The sequence below is a fragment of the Emys orbicularis genome, chromosome 13, assembly GCF_028017835.1.
Source record: "Emys orbicularis isolate rEmyOrb1 chromosome 13, rEmyOrb1.hap1, whole genome shotgun sequence".
In the NCBI taxonomy this organism is placed as follows: Eukaryota; Metazoa; Chordata; order Testudines; family Emydidae; genus Emys; species Emys orbicularis.
The window spans coordinates 20,549,838-20,570,539 of NC_088695.1; the positions used below are offsets into that span (position 1 = coordinate 20,549,838).

The 20,702-nt window shown below is 50.4% G+C and overlaps 1 protein-coding gene across 1 annotated transcript in view; it reads right to left on the reverse strand.

The window, feature by feature from the left end:
• Positions 1–20,702, reverse strand: part of LOC135887576 (zinc finger protein 420-like) — a 104,589-nt gene that overhangs the window by 15,206 nt on the left and 68,681 nt on the right. Inside the window, exon 8 of the mRNA XM_065415302.1 lies at positions 9,094–10,058. Within this exon, the coding sequence (XP_065271374.1) occupies positions 9,094–10,058 (965 nt within the window). The remainder of the gene's footprint in view (positions 1–9,093; positions 10,059–20,702) is intronic.

Genomic DNA, 20,702 nt, shown 5'->3' on the forward strand with positions numbered 1-20,702 from the left:
CCTGCTCCCTTATAAGAACATAAGACTGGAAGAGGCCCCCGTGGTCACAAGCTGTACCCGAGGCGACAGGAATCCTTACCCAGTGAGGCCACAGCCTCATAATTCTCCTGCATGACGTCCCTGTAGAGGGCTCTCTGACCTGGGACCAGCAGAGCCCACTGCTCCTTGGTGAAATACACAGCCACCTCCTCGAAGGTCACCGGCTCCTGGAATAGCAAGAATCCCTCATTCAGAGCTTTCTGCTCCAGACACAGTCCCACCAGCTCATCACGGGAGACCTGGTTGAGCCCTCTGCTGAATTCTGCCCTGCAGGGATCGGTGTAGTTCCCATGAACCCTAGCTTAGAGTTAGAATCACCTTCCAAAAGGCCCTCACCCCACTTTCCTTGTACCCCACAGACTCTTGATGGCTCCATCCCTGCTTTCGTTACTCACAGAAGCATCAATGGAGCGGGGCAGAAAACAGGATTTTATTTTTTTTTGGTAAAAATTCAAATACTGAAAAAAATTGGACAAAATCTGAACTAGTTCAATTCCGAAATGCAGGTCAAAAAACCGTCCCCTCACCAACCTACTCCTATGGAAAATGGTATCCAAAACCAGAAATATTTTGATTTGGAAATGCTGCCCTGGTGCCTCATGGGAGTTGTAGTCTGGGGGCCTCAAGCTCAGGGCCGGCTCCAGGGTTTTTGGCGCCCCAAGCAGCAAAAAAAAAAAAGCAAAAGCAAAAGAGAAAAAAAAAAGCCGTGATCGCGATCTGCGGCACTTTGGCGGCAGCTCTACCGCCGGCGCTTATTCGGCGGCAGGTCCTTCGTTCCAACGGGGAGTGAGGGACCTGCTGCCGAATTGTCGCCGAAGAGCCAGACGTGCCGCCCCTCTCCGTTGGCCGCCTCAAGCACCTGCTTGCTGGGCTGGTGCTGGGAGCCGGGCCCGCTCAAGCTGCCATCCTCAGTAGGGTTCCCTGATTGCACTATGTGGCTCAGACAGTCCCAGACATAACGGTGCTGGTCTCTACTACCAAAGAGCAGTGGGGCCAAAACAGGGCCTGTAGCAGAAATGAGAAGTTCCTTCAGAAACTCCCAGCAGCCCCTAAACATAAGGGAGTTTAAATATGGCTTCAGGACCTTCAGGGGCTTGGGTTCACCTTCCACACCACAGGAGGATTCCCAACCCTCCAGGACAGGTTTGTATCCAAAGCATAAGGGCCTGTTTGACCCCAGCCTTTTGCTGCCTTCTTCTCGTTTCCATGAACTCCAATATGAATGCCCTACCTGAGCCAACTCTGCTCCAGCCATGTCCCTGCCCCATGCCCCGGGAGGGTAGTGCAGTCTGGAATAGACCGGATGTGGTTCTTCAGCCTGTCAGGGTAAAAAGATGGGGCAGGTTTCAGAAGGGGCTTTACGCCATTTCACACCCTGATTCCCACCAGGTCTTTTCCCTGCAGACAGATGCTCATGACTCGGTGGTGGTGGGAAAAGGCTTGGTCACTTCATGCCAGTGCAGACCCAGATCCTCCCACCAGGACTGCCACATTTCAACCCCCCACTCGCCCCAATACCAGAGTCTCTGAACCAAATACTAGAAAAGAGATGAAAGGAGCCGCTTTGGGGAATCCCCCTGACACTGTCCCCAGGGCAGCACATTCCCCCAGCAGAGCGGAGACCAGGCAGAGGCAGGAACTGGCTTTTCCTCTCCCTGCTCCTCCCCAGGAAAGTCAATCTGCCCCGGGGTGCTGCAGGGAATGGGGCTGGGCAGTGCTGGGAGCCGGGAACCTCCTTCTCCACCTATTGCTCCTGCTACCCCTGCCAGTCTCTCCCTCCTGCCTCCTCCCTTCCCCTCGGGTTGGGAGACTCGGTCCCTGGCCCGGGCCGTTCGCTCTCCCGGAGCTGGCGCGGCTCCTGCAGGCGCTCAGGGGAGCAGAGCCGGGGGGGATCAGGGAGGGCAGCAGCTCTGGGATTCGCAGACCCCCGCCCGGGAGCAGAGCTGGGCGAGGAGGGGCCGTTGGTGCAGAGTCACTTTCCTGCCCGGCCCCAGCCCTTTCCCCCGGGTCTCTCCCCTCACCTGGCGTCTGTGGCTCAGGGGCTGGTGTCGGCAGAACCTGGGGCTGGTTCCAGCCACCGGAGAAAGTCTCCCCGGCTGGGCACAGAGGGGCGTTGTCTCTCTCCCGGCTGAGTAGCGGCGGCTGCTCAGCCCCGGCTCCCGTACATGACAATGGAGAGGTCATTAATGTCTCACCCCGGAAGCTCAATTGCTGATATCCTGATCTGAGTGCAGAAAGAGCAGCCCTCTCCCACAGCTTTATCCAGAGCCCTCCTGTGGCAACAGCTAATTTCTACACTAGAGATAGATTTGCGCAGACCTCCTCCTGGGGATGCAGCTTATACAAGCAAAGATGTGCTTTTGCCAGCAGAGCTTAAACCAGCTGCTGCCCAAGCAAAATAAGCTGCAGGGATACAGCTGAAGCACTGTGATGCTGATATAACTGTGTCTGCACTATAGAAATGTCGCTAAGAAAATCACCCCTCTAAGTGTAGTTTAGACCTGGCCTTTAAAACCTCAGGGCTAGTCTCCAGTGCTTAATTTGTGCCAGGGCTTGCCAGCGCCGAGCCCTGGCACCTGTGGGCTTGGCAGTTCATAGCTCCAGCACTCTGGTCTTGCTGCATCAGTTATTAATGTAAAAAAATTGCTTGTGCCCTGGCACCTCTTTCATTACAAATTAAGCACTGCTAGTCTCCCCCAGTGTCGCTGGGTATTGTAGCATTCAATACATGTCTCTGGTAGCAGCAGCTCTCACAGGCAGGGGGCATGTTCCAGCAGCCTCTGTGTCTCCCATCCCAGCGAAGGTTTTGATCTGGTGGAACTGTCCCACATGCATGTGTGCTAGGGTGGAAGGGTGAGTGGGGACAGGGAGTATGGGTATCTGTACCCCACTATGGACACTGCTGCAGAGAGGGATGGGCAGGGCTGGAGGACTGGAACTTGGGAGAGCAGAATTCCTGCCCAATCCAAAGGTTTTGAGTCTCCTGGGATTCTTTGGGGCTTCTGCGATTTCTTGCAGACTTTACTCTGCAGAGATCCTGTCAGAGCCACACTGCGGCACTGGTGTCTCGGATTGACATGCTGCTACAAGAGCTCCAAGAGAATTTGGAATGGTAATATTAATAGCCCCTGCATGTTCACTCTGAAACCGAATGACACCAATTCTCCTGCCAATCTTGTTAAGCAATTCCTTGCTAGTCTCAGGACTCTTCGCCTCTTATTGGCTCACCATTATTTCAAGACAGTGGGAGTTAAATCCTTTATTTCATAGATGTTTAAGGTCAGAGGGGATCATTGTGATCATCCAGTCTGATCTCTTGCATAGCTCTTGCCAGAGAAGAAAGACAAGGCCATATGACCCAGCTTTTATAACATAGGGTCATACTTTCTTGGTTATTCAAAGATAAATATATCAGGTGGGATTCACAAAGGTATTTAGGCATCTAATTCCCATTACACCATCCTTCTAGGCTAGAGAGTTGCACACTTCATTGTTTATGTAGTCTGAGCTTAACTGTCAGCAGGGCCTCTCACCTCCTACTCTGGTCAGAACCTGATTGATTATGGATTTCCATAAAAATTGGGCATTTCTAGTTTTCCAATTTCCACTCTAATCAAAAGGGTTCTGACCAGAATGAGGGGAACAAAGGAGATGGCTGAAGTAGGGACAAGACCAAATTTTGGGGATGCCTGCAGTTGGGGTGGGGGGCAGGGCTTAAATTCAGCCAGAGCCATCTGGATCGGAACTCCGGTCCATATTTTTAAACCCAGGGGAGCCCCCATGTACCCTGCAGGGCAGAAGCCCCGAGTGCCGGTGCGCCCCGTGGGGCCAAAATGTAACGAGAGGTCTGGACTTGACATGACCCACAGCCTTCTTGTGTATGGACTTAGCATAACCCGCAGACATCTTGTATGCTCAGTCACCATAAATTAGAAACAAAAACTATAGAGTCAGGAGAATTTGGCCTTGATGCAGGTGGACAGATAGAAAAGTATCAGCTGCAGCATTACTAACAGGGATAGCTAGATATTCACAAAGTCGGGGGGGGGGGGAACTAACCTTGAGTTTCTGCAGTTTCTTCCTGATAATAAAAAGTATGAGGTTTTGCTGTTGCAAGTGTATCCCACTAAGGAAGCATAAAGAGAAGTGACCTTGAGAACTTTTTACTGACTTTGAAAAATGCAAAAGCTAACAAGTAGGCGGTCTTAGGCACATGAACCCCTGTATAGTGAGAATGATTGGTTAGTGGGTTTTGCATAGCTATGTTTTAAGTAAAATAATTGGTTAAGGCATAAATAAGAGAGAACCTCATTTTAATTATATAATGAGGGTCAGAAAAGAAGCTCGTTGAAGCTTAACTCCAGAATACTGCTCAAGACCAAAGCTACTAGGATTTTTAAACCCTGCATGACCAGACTGTGGAGAAGCCGGAACCCAGATGACAGGACCCTGACTGGCCATCGGGAGACGTCTATCTTATTGGGAGTGGTGAGCATAAGATACTTGGTGTGTGTATTCTGTTGATTTGTTGCTAATTGTTAATAAATGCGTGTACATATTTAAGGATATTCACTGTGTGAAGGCACTGGGAAAAGGCCTCGCAGATCAATAGAGCTCTGAGTCCATCAGGAATGAATGTTAGCCCTGAGCCCAGGAAGGAGTAGAGCCCTGAGCCCACAGAGGGGTAAAGTTGGGTCCCTTATGCCCTGAGTACCCATGAGGATGGGTAGGGGTGGAATCTAAAATTGTGTGGGTAAGAGACACGCCGAGCCCCGGCATGCCCCACGGGGCAGAAGCTCCAAGTCCCGGCGTGCACAGTGGGGCTGAAGTCCCAAGCCCTGGGGCTCCTGCAAATACTCCAGGAGAATTTAAGCCCTGTTGGGGGGCGAGGAGCCCAACTAAAAGAGGGCTAGCCAGAGTGGGGGGAGGGGCCACTAACCCTAATCTAACTCTCACATCACAGCCGCACACCTGTATCCTGAGGGACCCAATGTGATTTTACAGTTTTCTGATTTTCCCCAAAGTCAGTAGGGTTCTGTCCATTAATGCCTAGGACATTCCCTGAAATTTTGGAATTGATCAGATATGGCTTTCAAAAGTTGTCATGTTAGTTACACATAGACAAGAGAGAAATGCCATTGAGTTGAGTACAGAAGGTCCTTGTTACTTAACCAATGAAACCAGTGCATAGACAAACCCACCAGCTTAATCTGACAGGTCACAACACCTGGTTGTTCAGGGTAGATAGAATCTTCAGTCCAGCTCACGGACGTTCTAGGCCACATCTACACGCTGGCAATTAAAATGGCATAGCTGCAGCACTGTGGTTACACTGGTATAACCCTATAGTGCAGACGTAGCGCACAGCAAGGGAAGGGGTTTTTCCGTTGCTGTAGGAACACTCCCTCTCCAAGTGACAGTAGCTGGGTTAATGGAAGCATTCTTCCATGGACCTAGCTGCATCTGTGCCAGGGTTAGGTTGGCATAGCTACAGTGTGCAAGGATGTGGATTTTTCACACCCGAGTGCCATAATTATATCAACCTACATATTAAGTGCAGACCAGGCCTTCCCTGCCTCAGCTGTAGTCTTGTTCGGTCCCGATAATGCTGCTTTCTTCTCTGGGTTGCACTCATATTGGGACAGGACACCAGCCCTGCTCAGAAGCTACCATTCTGAGCTCCAGCATGTCAGTTCCAATTTCCTTTGTCAAAAGTAAAGCCTAGATTAATGAAGGGATAGGCATTTTGACACTGAACGTCACAGTGCCGAACATTTAGGCACATGAAAGCCACAGGAACACCCCTGCTATCCATAAAGCCTGAGGTAGGTGCTCAGGCTCAATGAATGGGGAGAGGCATGTGCCTTAGATTGCAGGGAGCCACGTAAGCTCGCTAGTGGGAGATTCCGATGAAAGGAGTGGTGTGCAACCTCCACCCCCATGGAGATAGGGCCTAAATCCAGGCTGCAGGGAACCCTCTCTTGGAGTTAGGCACCTGAGGCAATAATCCAGTGCTAGGAGCATGGGATTAGAATTAAGATGCCTAAAACTGGATATTAGGTATTTAAGTACCTTTGTGAGTATAGGCCACAGTCTCTCTGTATTGTGTGTGCAAATACCACCTTGAAAATGTGAGCAGAGTCCTGTTTCACACACAACTTTGCACTGACTTAACGGGTTAAAGAAATGATTTAGTAAAATCAGTGTAACCCTCACATTTGAAGAGTGGTTTATTTCAGTTAACTTCACCCTATTCATTATCGACTGAAGCTGCACTGCAATTGGCCACTCTTAAACCAAAATAAGAATGCCCACAAGTGAGTTTGCATTGATTTAACTAAATCATTTTAAATTCAGACCTTATATTAACATGTTAGCACAACTTCCTTCAGTACCCAAGTACAGAGTGTCAAAGATCTGCCAGTTAATCTGTAGGCTTTGATAATTTCCACTCACCATATTTGCCAATATGCAATTCACCAATAAATAGTCCATTCTGTTGACAAAATGTGAACGTCACTAACAACTGTACCACAAACCATAAACTTATGACTGTGTTCTCCTTTCCCCGGTACAGAACCCCACCCACCCCAGAGATAAACTGCAAATGGGTATAAACTGGTCATGCATGTGTTTAGACTGGAATCGAGAAGAAGATTTCTAACCATTAGAGGAGTGAGGTTCTGGAACAGGTTCCCATCATGAGGAGTGGTGGCCAAACAACTTCACTAGTTTTAAGATCGAGCTTGGTACATTTATGAATCAGAGTATATGTTGAGGTTGCCTGTAGTAATATGGAACTGGACTCAGAGACATGGAGTCCCTTCCAGTCCTATGTTCTATTTTATCTATTATTTTATATAGGTACTGTGCTCCCCACCATAGTATTTGAGTGCTAATGGTCCCTATGTGCTAACTACTTATGTTAAACAATGTTCCAACTTACATTTAGCTGTGATGTTCAGAGTGCCTTTCCCAGCCCTGAAAAAAAGCTCCCTGTGGCTTGAAACTTGTCTCTTTCACCAACAGAAGTTGGTTCAGTAAAAGATATCACCTCCCACATCTTATCTCTCTAATAACCTGGGACTGACACAGCTACAACTATGCTGCTTTCCAGTAGTGTGTTAAGCATGTTCCTATGCAAAAACACAGGGATCCCGCCAGTGCATCACAAACTCCTGTAGTCTATGGCACACCAGTGCTGCTGGAGTTGTCCAGTGGGAGTGCTGAACTGTGGGATAATGTCTTGCAGTTGGGGGGATGTAAGTGGCACTTCCTTGAGAGGTGGTTGCAAGGGGGCCGATAGTAGTCTGTATTGTATGACTGTGTTTAAATGTAACCTCTACCTAATTTTAATAATTGCTGCCCATTTCCTTTTTTTAATGTTTGGATCCTGAAGTGTGTCCTGCTTTCACACCTTTGATGGGAGGGGAGGTCAATCTAGTTCTTTCCTTTGCTGGCTGTTTCATGGTTAATAAGCCTCCTCTTCGGGAAGAGATTTTTGAACTAGTGGAATCATAGAAGTGTAGGACTGGAAGGGACCTCGAAAGGTCATCTAGTCCAGTCCCCTGCACTCAGGGCAGGACTAAGTATTATCTAGACCATCCCTGACAGGTGTTTGTCTAACCTGTTCTTAAAAATCTCCAATGATGGAGATTCCACAACCTCCCTAGGAAATTTATTCCAGTGCTTAACCACCCTGACATGATGTTTTTCCTAATGTCCAGCCTAAACTGCCCTTGCTGCAATTTAAGCCCATTGCTTCTTGTCCTAGCCTCAGAGGTTAAGGAGAACAATTTTTCTCCCTCCTCCTTGTAATAACCTTTTAAGGATTTGAAAACTATTATCATGTCTCCTCTCAGTCTTCTCTTTTCCAGATTAAACAAGCCCAGTTTTTTCAATCTTTGCTCATAGGTCATGTTTTCTAGACCTTTAATCATTGTTGTTGCTCCTTTCTGGACTCTCCAATTTGTCCACATCTTTTCTGAAATGTGGCACCCACAACTGGACACAATACTCCAGCTGAGGCCTAATCAGCGTGGAGTAGAACAGAAGAATTACTTCTTGTGTCTTGTTTACAACACTCCTTCTAATACATCCCAGAATGATATTTGCTTTTTTTGCAACGGTGTTACACTGTTGACTCATATTCGACTCATCTTTAGCTTGGCCAAAACCAGAAATATTTTGAATGGTAAATGTCATCACAGTGCCTCATGCGAGTTATAGCGTGGATATCTCATGCCTGAATTGTTCTCTATAGGCCAGGTTCACCTATATGTTCCATGATGCACCACACTTTTCCCTCTTGGGGTACATCTACCCAACAGCTGGGAGGGAGCATCCCAGAGTGGGTAGACAGACACATTCTAGCTCTGCTCAAGCTAGTGCACTAAAACAGCAGCACAGCCGGGGTAGTCTGGGTGGGTTCGTACTCAGGTGGCTGGCTCAAGCTGCCGCCCTGGCTCACTCTGCAATTTTCCCCATACTAACTTGAGCAGAGCTAGCACGTGCTGTCTGCCCAAGTTGGGAAGCATACTACCAGCTGCAGTGCAGACATACTCTTAGAGAAGGGAGGTGGTGCATCATGGGAGATGTAATCCAGCTGAGAGCCTGGCTCATAGGGGAGAATGGGGACATGAGGAGGCAACCGAACTATAACTCCCATGAGGCAACGTAGCAACATTTCCAAAGCAAAATATTTCAGGATCGGGACAGTCAGTTTTTTTGCCAGCCCCCCCCCCCCCCCACCAACCCCCCCCCACACCAATTCCCCCCCCCCAGAAAGCAGACACTTGACACTTTTCACAAAAACGGATCAAATCAACCCCCCCAATTTTCCATCAAAAATAGTTTTCATGGGAAAGTTTCAACCCATTCTACAGATGTATAGTGTCTCTCTCCTGCGTGGGATCTAGGCACTGCTACTTTGCATGGGCACCACTGTAATATGCAATAAAGTCTGGGCTGTCACCACAATAGGGACTGTCACAGGGCAGCCCTCCTTCCTGTGTTTCCGTTGATGTGACACAAGTCCTGAGCTGTGACGGAAGCTTTTCCCGCACTCGGGGCATCCATAGGGCTTCTCTCCAGTGTGGAGTCTCTGGTGGGAAGTCAGTTGTGAGCTCACGGTGAAGCTTTTCCCGCAGTCGGGGCATTTATAGGGTTTCTCTCCTGTGTGGATCCTCTGGTGTCTGATCAGCTGTGAGCTGCAGCTGAAGGTTTTAGCACAGTCCAGGCACTTGTAGGGCTTTTGCTCCATGTGGGATCTCTGATGGACAATGAGGTTTGAGCTCCGATTGAAGCTTTTCTCACAGTCAGGACATTTATAGGATTTCTCCCCTGTGTGGGTTCTCTGGTGTCTAACGAGCCTGGAGCTGTTCTTCAAACATTTATTGCACTCGAGGCATTTATAGGATCTCTCCCCTGTGTGGGTTTTCTGATGCCTGGTGAGGTGCGAGCTCTCATTGAAACTTTTCCCACACTTGCTGCATTTATAAGGTCTTTCTCCCGTGTGGATTCTCTGGTGTCTAATAAGGTCAGAGCTGTTCCTGAAACATTTCCAACACTCAAGGCATTTATAGGGCTTCTCTGCCGTGTGCACTCTCTTGTGGATAACAAGGGTTGAGCTCTGGCCGAAACTCTTTTCACACTCATCACACTTATAGGGTCTCTCTCCCGTGTGGATTTTCTGATGTCTCAGGAGGTAGGAGCTCACGCTGTAGCTTTTCCCACACTCGGGACACTTGTAAGGCAGGTCTCCCGTGTGGGTTCTCTGATGTGCAGAAAGATTGGAGCTGTGATTAAAGCCTTTCCCGCAGTCAAGGCATTTGTAGGGTCTCTCTCCCGTGTGCAGTCTCTGATGGGTAGCGAGGTTCGAACTCCTGCTGAAGCTTCTCCCACATTCGTCACACTGATAAGGCCTCTCTCCTGTGTGGATTCTCTGGTGATCAATAAGAGCTGATCTCCACCGGAAGTTCTTCCCACACTCACCACATGTGTTTGGTTTCTCTCCAGTGGGGATTTCCTGGTGGATGGTTTCTTTGAGCTCTCTCCCCACAGGCTGTTTTCCTTTCTGCCTAAGGGACCGGCGCAGATTCCACCTGTCAGTCCCCTGCTCCGGGCTCTGGGAAACGTTCCCTTCAGGATGTTGCAATAACATCCCGGGCGGTTCCACTTGCTCAGCACCTTCCTGCTGCAGATTCTCTTCCTCATTCTTGCTCACTGCCCCATCACCTGCTGGGACAGAGAGAGAATCCAGACAGAAGTCAGTCCCTTTGCTGGGGGGAATGGGAACCTCTGAAAGAGGAACAAGAAAGGGGGGAACAAGCCAAAGAGGAGCTGATTCAGGAGCTGAATACCTGAGAGGAGAAAGGAGGGGACCAATTCTCTTCCACATCACATCTGAACACTAAGAGAGAGGGAGAGACTGCCAGCTATTAGTCAGGGTGGGTGGGAAGCTATGGTGAGTGACGTCTGCCATGAGAATACAACCCCTGCTGGGGATAATCCTGACCTGGGTGAGAAGAGGCAGAACTGGTGGAGCTCATGGACCTTTTGTGGGAATCTCAGATTTTTGCTTCCCTCACTGATTGTTTCTGAGTTGGTTGAACCACCCCAGCGAGCTCCCTTTCCTCAGAGCCCTGGACAGCCAGGACCCACAGCTCTTCCCCTTACTCTGGCCAGGAGGTGATGCTGGGTTTGGGAATGGGAAATCCTGCTCAGGGGACAGAAAGCAAGTGGAATCAAACCTACCCTCTGTTTGCTGAGTGGTTGTTAGGGAGGCTATGCCAGGATATTAACCCCTTTCTTTGCTGTAGGAACATTTAATACGAACAACAAGGGAAATAGTCCCAGAGCCCCCTGGGAAAGGCAGCTGTGTGGCCCAGATGCTGAGTCACTGAAGTGAGTCTAGGGATCTGCACCGACAGGGAACTTGAAGCCAGATTTTTAAAGGTCTTTAGGTGCTTAAAGATGCAGACAGGCTCCTTGTGGGATTTTCAATAGCACCAAGGCACCTATCTCCATTGTGCTTTGGAAAATCCCATGAGGCAGCTATCTGCATAGTTAGATGTCTAAATACCCCTGAAAACCTGGCCTTTGGGGGACTTAGGCAGAGCCGACTCATGAGACACAAGTCCACCCCTGAGTTGGCAGAGGGGTCACAGTCCCCACAGGATGGAACCTGCCCTGGGAACGAGGGGCTGGGAACAGGGAGTTTCTCCCACTTGGGAGCCTTACTTATGGGAAGAGCGGCACCATCGTTATGTCCCTGAATCTCTGGTCCCGTGGGAGAGGTGCAGAGGGGACGGTCTCTCACACGTGGGATATGGAATAAAATAAAATAAATAAATTAAAGGACCTTGAAAGGGCATCGAGTCCAGCCCCCTGCCTTCACTAGCAGGACCAAGTACTGATTTTGCCCCAGATCCCTAAGTTGCCCCCTCAAGGATCAAACTCACAACCCTGGGTTTAGCAGGCCAGTGCTCAAACCACTGAGCTATCCCTCTGAAATCTGGCTCCCTCTGAAATCTAAGAGGCCAGGAAACATCCTTGAACACAACCCAACCCAGATGCTTCAGCTTGCAGTACCCAAAGAGACAGGAATCCTTACCCAGCAAGGTCACAGTCTCAGAATTCTCTTGCATGACGTCCAGCAGAGCCCACTGCCTCAGGAAAATACACAGGCACCTCCTTGAAAGTCACTGGCTGCTGAAACAGCAAGGGTCCCTCACTCAGTACATGCTGCCCCAGCACAATCTCACAAGTTCAGTCACTTGCTCCCCTTCCTCAGCCTCCCTTGCCATCTGCCCTATTGGCTGGGTTAGAGCTCCCATGAGCCCTGGCATACGTCCCCTGCTGACTGGCCCCTCATGTCAGCCCCAAGTTACCCCGTCCCACACAGACCTGCTGCCCCCTGCGCTGTTTCCAGCATCACGTTGCCAACAGTTAAATAGATGTTTAAATCTCACCCTCTTTGTGGCTCTTGGCAGAGTATGCAGAAACCTCAGATTAATTTTCACTGTGTTTCTGGCTATTTAGTTGACCTCAGTTTCAGTTTTCCCACCATGCCAGGCCTGCTAGATGGCACATCAGGGAGCTGGGTGTGGCTCATTTTTACACTCCTTATATTCAGGGTCTATGCAAAGTCCTACTTGGCTCTTGGTGTAAGTTAGAGCAGCCTTAATGCGGCTCTAACTTACACTTTGCTTTCCACAGCCCCCTATGGGCCCCAAGAGGCAGAAGAGCTGTCGTGCAATACATTCTGACCATGCTCCCAACACACACACACCCCAAAACAGCTATCCCCTAATTCTGGGAGCTGTGCTTACACCCCCTTTCTGTAGCTCTACACTGCAACTAGACACCCATGGGTGGACTGTGCCAGCCAAATCAGGCTCATGGGGCTCAGGCTGCGGGGTTGTTTCACTGCTGTGTAGATGTCTCGGCTTGGGATGTAGCCCAGGCTCTAGGACACTGATGTAGGAGGGTTTAAAAACATGGCCTTTAGGGAATATTTGGCAGGGCCACCCAGAGGATTCAGGGGGCCTGGGGCAAAGCAATTTCGGGGGCCCCTTCCATAAAAAAAAGTTGCAATACTATAGAATTTTTTCACTTCAAGGTCCCAGAAACAAGCTCCAAGGAGCTATATTCTCAACGGGGCCCCTGCAGGGCCCAGGGCAAATTGCCCCACTTGCCCCCCCCTCCCCCATCTGGGCAGCCCTGATATTTGGCAACCAAATTCTACAGACAAGTGTAGAAAAAGCACTAGAGTGTTGGATAGAAAGACAAAATAACAGTTGAAAAAGGCAGTTTCCATTGATGAATCAAAGAAATGAAAGAAGTTTTGACACCAACCCAGGAAATCAGAAAGCCTTGAAGACATATGATCCCAAAGAATAAACTTGTATATTAAAAAAAGAGAAAATATCCCCCCAGGAAATTTTAAAATTAAAATGTTGCAAGGCAAATGGGAACTGTTATACTAGAAACACTGAGATCGGATTGCTAAAGCCACTAGCGAATTAATATTTTCAATGATTATTGCACAGTGATGCACAATGACATCCACCTGCAGAATGTTAATGCAGGTACGTTATGAAGTGCTCAGAGTGAGCAAAAGAACAGTTTAAAAAGAAAACAACTTAAAAGAATGCAACTACGTTCCATGGATCACAAGAAAAAGGCAGAGCAATTCAGGCAATGAGAACAGCAACTAGGGCACTTTGTGAACTGCCACGAGGTTTTATGCAGACACAGAAACTGATAAGGGACTCTTTCAAACCCTAAAAACATGTCTGACAATTACCCTTTTTGTGTGTGTGTGGGGGGGGGGGGGGGGAAGGTGGAGGAGCTGTATGTCAAATATGTCCCTGAACCAAGTCTCCTTTGGCAGCTCAATACACCATGTTATTTAGGGAAGATCTGCCTGGCCTATGCATTGGGCTGCCCAGTGTCTTCAAGAACTCAGCCCTAGAAAGTGGGTGCTGAGCTGCAGAAGGGAGGGGAGAGGGCAGCCCCTCTGCCCCCACACTATTTTTGCAAAGATTGCAGATGGCTCCCCCGTCTGGGGTCACTTCTATCCCCTTTGCCACTCCCTATCGTGGGGTTTCCCCTCTGCCCCTGGCTGGCAGTGCCTGTATCCTGTTCTTAACCCCGCTGCCTACCCCCTGCCCTGATTTTGCTCCTTGGCCCCTCTCCTGGCTCTGCCTCCAGCTGTGTGACACCCCACGCCCCCCGTGCAGTCAGTTTGCCCCCTGCACAGACACTGCCCCTCCCTCCGATTTGCCCCCTCGAGCGCGTTGTGCAGGGTGGGAGCCGGGGCACCAGCAGCTGGGACTGAGCAGCCTCGGTTTGCAGGAGCAGCAAAGCAGCAGATGGTGCCATTGCCCCGCCCCGCCCTTTCCCCCGGGTCTCTCCCCTCACCTGGAGTCTGCGGCTCAGGGGCTGGTGTCGGCAGAGCCCGGGGCTGCCCCAGGGGCTGGTTCCAGCCCCCGGAGAAAGTCCCCCCGGCTGAGTACAGAGGGGCGCTATGGAAGGGCTCTCCCCGCACACACCCCGCTGGGGAGCAGCAGCGCTCAGCCCGGGCTCCCGGCTCACAATAGAGGTTGCAGCAACGCGTGACCCGGGAAGTTCAGCCCCGGATCTGCTCAGAAACAGAGAGAGCAGCCGCCTCCCTCCCGGATGGGCAGAGTAGCATTGCGCGGCGGCGGCGGGGGGCGTTAACTCCTCAGCCGCCGGAAGCTGCACGCCCAGGCAGGGGCGGGGGCTCGCAGTGTCAGGGCCTCCGAGCCCAGCGGAGGCAGGCTGTGATCGCCTCGGGCACAGTGCTTCTATATCCTGGGAAATTTTTGAGTAAAATGTTTTGAATGAAAATTCTCAATTTCACAAGTTGAAACATTTTACTCACAAATTTCCCAGGTTTGGGGAAATTTCCCAGGATATAGAAGCACTGTAAAAAACGTTATCTGGGAATTTTCCACCAGATTTGGGAAATTTTTAGCGCTAGGTTGGGAAAAGTTGGCATCACGATATAGAAGCACTGCTCAGGCACATCCCTGGGGGGAGTGGGGCAAAGGGAGGTTCTGGGGAAGGATCCTTTGACCCCCCCACGCTGGGCACTGCTGCAGTGGGTAGTGGGCAGAGCTGGAAGCGCTCAGTCTCCCCGGGGGCTGAGAGCTTCTTGGGTCAGACGCTGCTGCTCCCCAGCGGGGTGTGTGTGGGGAGAGCCCTTCCCTTGTGCCCCTCTGTGCCCAGTCAGGGGGACTTTCTCTGGGGGCTGGAACCAGCCCCTGGGGCAGCCCTGGGCTCTGCCGACACCAGCTCCTGAGCCGCAGACTCCAGGTGAGGGGAGAAACCTGGGGGAAAGGGCTGGGGCAGGGCAGGAAAGTGACTCTGCACCAACGGCCCCTCCTCGCCCAGCTCTGCTCCCGGGCGGGGGTCTGCGAGTCCCAGAACTGCTGCCCTCCCTGACCCCCCCCCCCCAGGCTCTGCTCCCCTGAGCGCCTGCAGGAGCCGAGCCAGCTCTGGGAGTGCCAAGTATGTCTGTCTACACTACGAAATTAGATCAAATTTATAGAAGTCGATTTTTTAGAAATCAATTTTATACAGTCGATTGTGTGTGTCCCCACTTAAGACCATTAACTTGGTGGAGTGTGTCCACAGTACTGAGGCTAGCGTCGACTTCCAGAGCATTGCACTGTGGTAGCTATCCTACAGTTCCCGCAGTCTCCACCGCCCATTGGAATTCTGGGTTGAGATCCCAATGCCTGATGGGTCAAAACCATTGTCGCGGGTGGTTCTGGTTACAAGTCATCAGCTCCCCCTCCATGAAAGCAATGGCAGACAATCGTTTCGAGCCTTTTTTCCGGGGTTACCTGTGCAGATGCCATACCACAGCAAGCATGGAGCCTGCTCAGCTCACCGTCTCCGTACGTCTCCTGGGTGCTGGCAGACGTGGCACTGCATTGCTACACAGCAGCAGCTCATTGCCTTTTGGCAGCAGACGGTGCATTACGACTGGTAGCCATCGTTGTTGTCTCCTGGGTGCTCTTTTAGCTGACCTCGGTGAGGTTGGTCAGGGGTGTCTGGGCAGACATGGGTGCTCCTGGCAGACCTCGGTGAAGTCTGTCAGGGGTGCCTGGACATAAATGAGAGTGACTCCAGGTCATTCTCTTTTTAAGTTTCGTCTCCTGGAGATTCAGTCCTGCCTGCAGTCGTACTGCACTGTCTTCTGGCGAGCACCCAGGAGACAAAGATGTCTAGCAGTCTACTGCACCGTATGCTGCCAGCCTAAGATGTATAAGAGAGATGGAGTGGATCAAGACAAGAAAGAGACCAGATTTGTTTTGTATTCATTTTTATTCATTTGCTCCCCCCTCCCTCCCTCCATGAATAGTGGGGGGAGGGATAGCTCGGTGGTTTGAACATTGGCCTGCTAAACCCAGGGTTGTGAGTTCAATCCTTGAGAGGGCCATTGAGGGACCTGTGGCAAAAATTTGTCTGGGGATTGGCCCTGCTTTGAGCAGCAGGTTGGACTAGATGACCTCCTGAGGTCCCTTCCAACCCTGATATTCTATGATGTCATCAGTCGCCCCTCCCTCCATCAGCGCAACGGCAGACAATTGTTTTGTGCCTTTTTTCAGCGCAGACACCATAGCACGGCAAGCATGGAGCCCACTCAGATCACCACCACAATTATGAGCACTGTAAACACCATGCGCATTATCCTGCAGTATATGCAGAACCAGAACCTGCAAAAGCAAAACCAGGCGAGGAGGCGACAGCGGTGCGGTGACTGAGGACATGGACACAGACTTCTCTCAAAGTACGGGCCCCGGCAATGTGGACATCATGGTGTTAATGGGGCAGGTTCATGCCGTGGAACGCCGATTCTGGGCCCGGGAAACAAGCACAGACTGGTGGGACCACATAGTGTTGCAGGTGTGGGACGATTCCCAGTGGCTGCGAAACTTTCGCATGCGTAAGGGCACTTTCATGGAACTTTGTGACTTGCTTTCCCCTGCCCTGAAGCGCAAGAATACCAAGATGAGAGCAGCCCTCACAGTTGAGAAGCGAGTGGCGATAGCCCTGTGGAAGCTTGCAACGCCAGACAGCTACCGGTCAGTTGGGCATCAATTTGGAGTGGGCAAATCTACTGTGGGGGCTGCTGTGATCCAAGTAGCCAACGCAATCAAAGAGCTGCTGATATCAAGGGTAGTGACTCTGGGAAACGTGCAGGACATAGTGGATGGCTTTGCTGCAATGGGATTCCCTAACTGTGATGGGGCGATAGACGGAACCCGTATCCCTGTCTTGGCACCGGAGCACCAAGGCAGCGAGTACATAAACCGAAAGGGGTACTTTTCAATGGTGCTGCAAGCACTGATGGATCACAAGGGATGTTTCACCAACATCAACGTGGGATGGCCGGGAAAGGTACATGATGCTCGCATCTTCAGGTACTCTGGTCTGTTTCAAAAGCTGCAGGAAGGGACTTTCTTCCCAGACCAGAAAATAACCATTGGGGATGTTGAAATGCCTATAGTTACCCTTGGGGACCCAGCTTACCCCTTAATGCCATGGCTCATGAAGTCGTACACAGGCAGCCTGGACAGTAGTCAGGAGCTGTTCAACTATAGGCTGAGCAAATGCAGAATGGTGGTAGAATGTGCATTTGGACATTTAAAAGCGCGCTAGCGCAGTTTACTGACTCAGATAGACCTCAGTGAAACCAATATTCCCATTGTTACTACTGCTTGCTGTGCGCTCCACAATATCTGTGAGAGTAAGGGGGAGACGTTTATGTCAGGGTGGGAGGTTGAGGCAAATCGCCTGGCCGCTGATTACGCGCAGCCAGACACCAGGGTGGTTAGCAGAGTACAGGAAGGCACGGTGCGCATCAGAGAAGCTTTGCAAACCAGTTTCATGACTGGCCAGGCTACTGTGTGAAAGTTCTGTTTATTTCTCCTTGATGAACCCTTGGTTCACTCTACTTCCCTGTAAGCTAACCACTCTCCCCTCCCCCCTTCGATCACTGGTTGCAGAGGCAATAAAGTCATTGTTGCTTCACATTCATGCATTCTTTATTAATTCATCACACAAATAGGGGGATAACTGCCAAGGTAGCCCGGGAGGGGTGGAGGAGGAGGGAAGCACTGGGTGGGGTGGGGGAGGAGGGAAGGACAAGGCCATACTGCACTTTAAAACTTATTGAATGTCAGCTTTCTGTTGCTTGGGCAGTCCTCTGGGGTGGAGTGTTTGGGTGCCCGGAGCCCCCCCCCACCGCATTCTTGGGCGTCTGGGTGAGGAGGCTATGGAACTTGGGGAGGAGGGTGTTTGGTTACACAGGGGCTGTAGCAGTGGTCTGTGCTCATGCTGCCTTTCCTGAACCTCAACCATACGCCGGAGCATATCAGTTTGTTCCTCCAGTAGCCTCAGCATTTCCTCTTGCCTTCTGTCACCAAGCTGATGCCACCTATCATCTTCAGCCCGTCACTTATTATCTTCAGCCCGCCACCTGTCCTCGCGTTCATCTTGTGCTTTCCTGGACTCTGACATTGTCTTCCTCCACGCATTCTGCTGGGCTGTTTCAGTGTGGGAGGACTGCATGAGCTCAGAGAACATTTCATTGTGAGTGCGTTTTTTTCACCTTCTAATCTTCGCTAGCCTCTGGGAAGGAGAAGTGTTGAAACATTTGCAGCAGGTGGAGGGAAAAAAAGGGAGAGTGGTAGTTAAAAAGACACATTTTAGAGAACAATGGGTAGACTCTTTCACGGTAAACCTTGCTGTTAACATTACATAGCACATGTGGTTTCGGTACAAGGTCGCATTTTGCCTCTTATTGACGGTATGCCGGTTTGGTGTGAGAGATCACTCATGCAGGGCCGGGCAACAGAATTCGGCTTGCAGGCAGCCATGGTAAGACACAGTCTTTTGGCTATTTAACCTTCATAACATGTGGTTTCAAACAGCAGCACCCTCATTTCCCATACCAAGCAGCCGTTGGGTTGGCCATTTAAAATGGGTTGGCAATTTAAAAGGAGGGGCTGCATTTTTTGGGTTAACATGCAGCACAAACCCAACTAACCCCCCCCCACATCCAATTCTCTGGGATGATCACTTCACCCCTCCCCTTCACCGCGTGGCTAACAGCGGGGAACATTTCTGTTCAGCCACAGGCAAACAGCCCAGCAGGAACGGGCACCTCTGAACGTCCCCTTAATAAAATCACCCTATTTCAACCAGGTGACCCTGAATGATATCACTCTCCTGAGGATAACACAGAGAGATAAAGAACGGATGTTGTTTGAATGCCAGCAAACACCGGGACCATACGCTGTGTTATGCAATGATTCCAGACAACGTGCTACTTGCCTGGCATGGTAAAGTGTCCTACCATGGAGGACTGCCCTCCCCGGAAACCTTTTGCAAAGGCTTTGGGAGTACATCCAGGAGTGTTTTATGGAGATGTCCCTGGAGAATTTTCGCTCCATCCCCAGACATGTTAACAGACTTTTCCAGTAGCTGTACTGGCCGTGAATGCCAGGGCAAATTAATCATTAAACACACTTGCTTTTAAACCATGTATAATATTTACAAAGGTACACTCACCAGAGGTCCCTTCTCCGCCTGGTGGGTCCTGGAGGCAGCCTTGGGTGGGTTCAGGGGGTACTGACTCCAGGTCCAGGGTGAGAAACAGTTCCTGGCTGTCGGGCAAAACGGTTTATCCACTTGCTTGCTGTGAGCTATCTTCAACCTCCACCCCATCATCTTCCTCGTCCCCAAAACCCACATCCCTGTTGCGTGCTACTCCATTGATGGAGTCAAAGCACAGGGTTGGGGTAGTGGTGGCTGCACCTCCTAGAATGGCATGCAGCTCATCATAGAAGCGGCATGTCTGGGGTTCTGACCCGGAGCGGCCGTTTGCCTCTCTGGTTTTTTGGTAGACCTGCCTCAGCTCCTTAAGTTTCATGCGGCACTGCTGCGGGTCCCTGTTATAGCCTCTGTCCTTCATGCCCTTGGAGATTTTTTCAAATGTTTGGGCATTTCGTCTTTTGGAACAGAGTTCTGATAGCACGGATTCATCTCCCCTTACAAGCGATCAGATCCCGTACCTCCCATTCGGTCCATGCTGGAGGTCTTTTGCGATTCTGGGATTCCATCATGGTCACCTTTGCTGATGAGATCTGCACTCACCTGCAGATTGCCATGCTGGCCAAACAGGAAGTGAGATTCAAAAGTTCGTGAGCCTTTTCCTGTCTACCTGGCCAGTGCATCTGAGTTGAGAGCGCTGCCCAGAGTGGTCACAATGGAGCACCGGAGGCCAATACCGTCGAATTGCAACCACACTATCCCACACTACCCCAAATTCGACCCGGCAAGTTCGATTTCAGCGCTAATCCCCTCGTCGGGGTAGGAGTACAGAAATCAATTTTAAGAGCCCTTTAAGTCGAAAAAAACGGCTTTTTCGTGTGGACGGGTGCAGGGTTAAATCGATGTAATGCTGCTAAATTCGACCTAATCTCGTAGTGTAGACCAAGGCTGGGAAGAGCGAACTAAGAGCTGCACCAAATATTCCAAATGAAAAAAATAATCAGGGTATATGCAGGGTTAGGGGTGTCAGGAGTGGGGTTCACACCAGGGATGGTCTCGGGGTGTACTGCTATGGGAGAGCAGGCAGTGATGGTATTAATAATAGTAAAAACTTCTCTAGCCCATCTTCCATGTTGTGGGAAAGTGCTAATATAAACCTGATTGGTTAGAATCATATACACATGTTATAGCTACTGTGACAGCAATGGAATGTGGATTCTGAGACTAATGCAAAGGAGTAACATAGTATTCATTAAAAAAAATCCTTATTGGTTTTGGAAGAACAAACAAAGAGTAAACTTGTCAGAATGATGAACACTACTGAAATGTATCCTTCAAAAATTTACCATAGAGAAAAGGCCATGACATAGGGTTGCACCTTTGAAGTACAAAATCCAGGACATGTGGGATGATCTTAGATCGGGGTCGGCAACCTACGGCACGCGTGCCAAACACGTCACGTGAGCCGATTCTGAGTGGCACGCTGCCTGCCCGGTGAGAGGAGGAGGAGGAGGGGCGGAGGGGCGGAGGGGCTGGAAAGCGCCACGCTGGGGGAAGAAGCGGGGGAG